This window comes from Lathyrus oleraceus, chromosome 7 (assembly GCF_024323335.1).
Source record: "Lathyrus oleraceus cultivar Zhongwan6 chromosome 7, CAAS_Psat_ZW6_1.0, whole genome shotgun sequence".
NCBI classification, from domain to species: Eukaryota; Viridiplantae; Streptophyta; class Magnoliopsida; order Fabales; family Fabaceae; genus Lathyrus; species Lathyrus oleraceus.
Window position 1 is genome coordinate 344,299,403 of NC_066585.1, and position 6,134 is coordinate 344,305,536.

At 43.7% G+C, this 6,134-nt stretch overlaps 1 protein-coding gene across 1 annotated transcript; it reads right to left on the bottom strand.

The window, feature by feature from the left end:
- Positions 1–610: 610 nt before the first annotated feature.
- Positions 611–1,573, bottom strand: LOC127103745 (uncharacterized). Its single transcript, XM_051040976.1, has one exon. The coding sequence runs from the start codon at positions 1,571–1,573 to the stop codon at positions 611–613; it is 963 nt and encodes a 320-aa protein (XP_050896933.1).
- Positions 1,574–6,134: the final 4,561 nt, after the last annotated feature.

A 6,134-nucleotide genomic window follows, 5' to 3' on the forward strand; every position in this document is an offset into this window, starting at 1 on the left:
TCTCTAGGGTGCTTTTCCTCACTGATTTCTCCCTTTTTATAATCTCATTGCTAGGGTTTGGATGAGATCAAAAGAGTATGGAATTGGAAGTGCTCTTTTTTCGTGCTGCTCTGTTGTCTATCCCATTTTGGTGCTTGCTCTGAAAAAGGTAACATGTACCTTGTACTTCTTCTGTGAAAATGTTTCATTTTTTGTTGCTTGTGAATTTTTACCATCTTACCGAGTTGTTGTGATTTTACTGCAGTGAATTTTCTTGCAACTTTGAGGCTTCTGTTAACAACACTCAACCTTGCAAGAGTAGCTTGTTTCTCCATGTGAAAACTTCACTATTGGTAAGAAACAGATTCACCACTGTAACTCACTTGAATATATGTTTTCTCTTTTTTGGAATTGGACTAATTTTGGTGTGTTGTTGTATGCTGCAGGACATGGTTGTTGGTGATGCTGCAGAAGGCATTGCCTTGGTTCATGTTGCACCTTGCATTGGTTTTGTTGGCAAGATTGAACCAATGTATTGAATTGGTCTTGCTGCAGGGTATGGATTTGTCAACTGCTGGTTTCTATCAATGTATGTTGTGTACAGCTAGTTCCAGTTGTGGTTTGACTCTCCTCATATGATGCAGGTAAGGCCAAAGTTAAGCTGGAAATAGCCAGGGTTTGGAGGTGGTTGTGGAGTACGAGTATCATCACTGTGCAGTTTATCAGTTTCCGATTCAGAGGGTATTGTCTCTGTCTTCAGTGGAGGTCCACCTTGAATCTCATTGCCATGTACAATAGAATGCTCATTACTATCATGTTGAACCTTGGTGCTTTCAGAAGCCTCACCCTTTCCAACATTCTTATTCAACGTATCACCATTTTCAAATGCATTAACATTTAGGCCTAAAGTCTTCACAGAGTGTGGATCTTCACTATTTTGCTTACTCCTAACCTCAGTGGGTTTCAACCTTGTTTCTTTTTCAGATTTCGACACATTTTTTCCAAGTTTCCCCGAGGCAGAGTCAGTTTGTTGCTCAGTGACATCACCTTGTCTTTCAATTGGTTCTGGTGCCCTTGACTGCACTTGATTATTGGTCCCAACCAACATATTCTGATTCCCTGGTCTAACAGGAATTGTATTGGCAGAGTGTGCAAATGGCGGTACGTGTCCTGCATGATTGGGAATTGAAGGCCTTCTAACGACATTTTGAGATAGTGCGGTATTATTACCCTTGGACTGGGGATAAGCATGCTTGGAAAATGAATGTACTGGAGGACCTTGAGGCCGAAGATGAGATGGCATTGGGGTCTGGTGTTGTGCAAATGGTTGTTGAGCTAATATTTGTTCAACCGGTGGCAAAATAGGACGTTGGTTGGTTTGTCCAGTTTGTTGATTAGGAGTGTATCCTGGCTGCGGTTGCAGAGGAGGGTTGCTTTGACCCTGAACAGATGGAGGCAACAAAGCTACCTGCTGATTAGGATACATAGCATGAGACTGATTTGGGCGCATCATTGGAGTTTGCTGAGGAAACTGATTCCGCACCTGGACAGGATGCTGGCCCTGGAGCTGCCCACTTGAAGGATTCAAGTGCATGTTAGATTGAGGGGCTCCCACTTGCATATTCTGATGAGGCAAAGGTTGGGGATATGAGTGATGACCTGTAACTGCATGTGACATTGTATTTTGCCCTTGAGTTTGTACATTAGGAGTCATGGGCAGGTGAGATTGCATCTTTTGCTTGGTGCAACTGGGTGCTTTGATCCTATACATTAATGATGTCTCATGTTGCAGGCTAATGGATTTGGACTGTGGAAATGCCACCTGCAACATCACAGCCAGCGATGCAACCCTTCAGCAACATGATCAACACCATTTGTCTCCATCAGCAGGGCAAGGAAAATTGAGGGTAGCGATTCATGGCTATGGTGGTCTTGGTGATGCAACATGTTGTGTTGACGGAAAGTTGGTTGGATTTCTTGGCAGCAATGTTGTAGCAGCATGTATGCATCTGCAACGAAAAAGCTCTTCGTGGCAATACGTTGTTTCATGACAGCAGGATGGTGTTTGTGCAGGGCTGTTATGGTTTGGTGCATCTCATGGGATATCCGTCCTTGGTTTAAATAATGCCTTAGCATGTACCTTGTGGTATTCTGATTTTGTTTGATGGCTTTTTCTAACAGGTTAGTAGACTCACAACCATCTGCCAGTCTGATTATGTTTCAAGGCTTGTGTTTTGGCACTCAGTTTGGAAGACACGTCTTTGGATATTTTGTTTTGATTATAGGCCAGTTGCTGTGGACTTACAACTTCGGATGCATTTGTCTGTTTTGGGTGTCATGGCTGAACCAGGGAGGATCTTCTGTTGCTTAAGGCTTATGCTGGCTTAATGTTCATGTTCTAGTTTTGCAGCAGGTGCTCGTGGATAATAGGTATGAGAACCATGGTGGTTTGGTTTTGTAAGGCAATTGTGCAATGAAGCCTTAACTGCAGCTGATACACCGCAGGTTGGTTTGTGATGCATTGTGAATTGGTACAAGTTTGGGAAATATAATGCATGGTTGGTCTGCATGTTTGGTTTAGTCTCACAAACATTTCAACTGCAGTAGGCATTGCGGGTTGGTGCAGAATGCTTGCAAAAACCATTCGAAGTGATGTTCTGGAGCTGTTTGCAGGTTTTAGGCAAGACAAAATGTGTTACAAAAGGATGTGGAGTGGGCTGCTGCAGCAGCAAGGCTAACATGGTGTACTTCCCTTGGCTTGACCATGTATTTCCAAAGTTGGGTGAGTTGTTTTTGTTGCATTGCACTGGTTCCATGGCCTGTTGGATTAACCACGCTTTTGGCCTAACACAGGTTGGTTCTTTCTAGTAGGCCCATGTGGAGTGCTTGTAGTCTGCAATAATCAATAGTTTGGTTTGGAAATGTGCAGGATAAATTAAACAATATTCTTGTGACTTAGCTCAATATTCTCATGCGCTGTTTGTTACAGGATTCCTTGTGGTTTGGCTTGGACAAATGCAGGACTTTCAACAGGACCAACTTGCTTGTCCTTTTGGCTTGGTGCAACAAGGCCTTAATATATGAAAAATGGGGATGTGTTTCTGTGGGTCTGCTGCAACATGATGCAGGTGGAACTCCATTGAGCTAATGCAAGCAAATCCCCTCTGATTTTCTGTTGACTTTATTTCAGGTTGCCATGCATTTTGCAGATGAATGCCATTTCAGGCATGCAACATCAACACGAGCATTGCATCTTGTTGTTGTTGATGTGCTGCCAATACTTACCTTGCTGTAGGATTTTATTACGGACATGGATGAACTGCTGTCATGCTGCAGATTGTGGTTTAGGGGCATAAACATGATGTGTGGATTTTGCATTGGCAACAGCGGCAAGCAAGGCAGGACAATGTTCATGCGCCTGCAGCCATGGTGAGATTTTCCATCTTGCTGAGTTTTGGATTCAGTCAGGCTTCAATGTGCGCTTCAAGGTATCTCAGGTCATGTTTATGTGATTGCAGGACATGTTTGGCCAGATGGAGTTAGGGTTGGAAGTGCAGCAACACATATGACATGGTGGACATGAAATTGAACATGAGTCAAATTACTTAAAAATGAAAAAACCAAACAAAAGTATATCAAATCAAAACCTTTGGATGAAGCATCAAGGCCAAATGGGTTAGATTAGGTTTTTGATGGTCAAGAAATGGGGAGGTTGACTTTGGTCAAAGTTGACCAAAAAGTCAACTGTTGACCAAAGTCAACAATAGGCCAAAACTTCATTTTTTTTGTATTTTCTTTGTAAATGGAATTCAATGGACAATTATGGGTGAATTTAGGGTTTAATGAAATTGGGTTGACTTTGGTCAAAGTTGACCAAAAAGTCAACTTTTGACCAAAGTCAACAGTTGGTCAAAAATGCCAAATTTTGTATTTTTTGTATGGACTCATATGTACTAGTTTAAACATGGACGAAATAAATTGAAATGGATTAAAAAAATGATTGGAGATTGTTTTCACAATTGGCTTGAATGTTCGATCTTGAGAAGAAAATAACTTGACTGATAATGTGTATGAACAAAACCATGAAATAAGACCATAAGGTTATAGTATCCATGAACCAATAACATGACTGGCAAGTGGTTAGAAACACAAGAAACTTGGTTGTTCAGATGACCCAGACCATAGAGGTATCCACAATCACAACACCATGACTTTGGATCAAAACCAAACCTCATGTAAAACCAAAGTTAGGTTAGGCCAAGCATGCCAAACAAACATAAAAAATTCAGGAGCAAAATCGGGGTATGACAGTTGCCCCTATTTAAGCGTCTTCAACTAGAGAATATGAAGCAGGATGTTCTTCACATGATCGTAGTGGGAGATGGTTAAATACTAAGAAGACCCGGATTTTGATCATGAATCCCTATGAAACAATGCCTGTCAGCGTCGTCAAAGAAGCCATCTCAAAAGAAGAATCCGTCTAATACGGTGAAAATCGGGCTGAGTACCGAAACAGAAAGTTGACCTGAATACCAAAATAAATGGTAACACAGGAATACCCATGGCCTGAACGCCGCACTAAGCATCGGAATATGAGAGTATCAATGTTGGTCTGATCACCGGAAATCTAGTCTGAACACCACTTCGATCTGGAAATCGGAAAACTAGCCTGAATGCCACAAGTACTTCGACTTGATCGTCGGAAACTTCTTCGATCTGAAAATCGGAAACTGGCCTGAATGCCACTTCGGTCTGGATACCGGGAAAAACTGGCTTGAATGCCACTTCGGTCTAGATACCGGGAAAACTGGCCTGAATGCCACTTCGGTCTGGATACCGAGAAAACTGGCCTGAATGCCACTTCGGTCTGGATACCGGGACAATTGGCCTGAATGCCACTTCGGTCTGGATACCGGGAAAACTGGCCTGAATGCCACTTCGGTCTGGATACCGGGAAAACTGGCCTGAATGCCACTTCGGTCTGGATACCGGGAAAACTGGCCTGAACGCCACTTCGGTCTGGATACCGGGAATTCTGGCCTGAATGCCACTTCGGTCTGGATACCGGGAACTCTGGCCTGAATGCCACTTCGGTCTGGATACCGGGAACTGGCCTGAATGCCACTTCGGTCTGGATACCGGGAACTCTGGCTTGAATGCCACTTCGGTCTGGATACCGGGAAAAACTGGCCTGAATGCCACTTCGGTCTGGATACCGGGAAAACTGGCCTGAACGCCACTTCGGTCTGGATACCGGGAATTCTGGCCTGAATGCCACTTCGGTCTGGATACCGGGAACTCTGGCCTGAATGCCACTTCGGTCTGGATACCGGGAACTGGCCTAAATGCCACTTCGGTCTGGATACCGGGAACTCTGGCTTGAATGCCACTTCGGTCTGGATACCGGGAAAAACTGGCCTGAATGCCACTTCGGTCTGGATACCGGGAAAACTGGCCTGAATGCCACTTTGGTCTGAATACTGTCTCGGTCTGAACACCGGAAAATTGGCCTGAATGCCATAAGTACATCGACCTGATCGTCGGAAACTTCTTCGATCTGGAAATCGGAAATTGGCCTGAACGCCACTTCGGTCTGAATACCGCCTCGGTCTGAACACCGGAAAATTCTTTATATCTATCAGCATCGGCGAAGATAACAAAACAGTGATACGTGAGCCGACACGCATGCCAAAGACCCATGCTGGGGATAACAATCGAAAGATTGACCAAAGAGTGCATGAGATATATTATCTATAGCCGTCAAAACATAGATAATACACTCGCATGGAAGATTATCCATAACCGGGTTGCAGGTTGTTAAATGAATAATCGACCGAAAAGAAAGGCATCAGGGTACCAGGACTAGGTATGCAAAAGATGACCAATCAAAAGAGGATAAAGTTGCTTACTCAGAGCAAGTATCCAAGAAGAAGGGGAAGACCCAATGGGGACAATACTGCTTGATCAAGGCAAGTATCCAAAGGGGACAAGACTATCAATACCCCAAAGAGGGGATTACATCTACCGGTTAATAGGCAGAAAACCACGGAAAGGTAACCAGTCATCGATAGGATGAGCACACAGGGTTAACTCCACCAAGGGGATGAAAGTGGGATTTTATAACTACCAGCTAGTAGGTAGAAAACCACAAAGAT

Coding starts and splice junctions, on each gene's coding strand:
- LOC127103745 (XM_051040976.1), bottom strand. CDS start 1,573: ATGCACTTGAATCCTTCAAGTGGGCAGCTCCAGGGCCAGCATCCTGTC.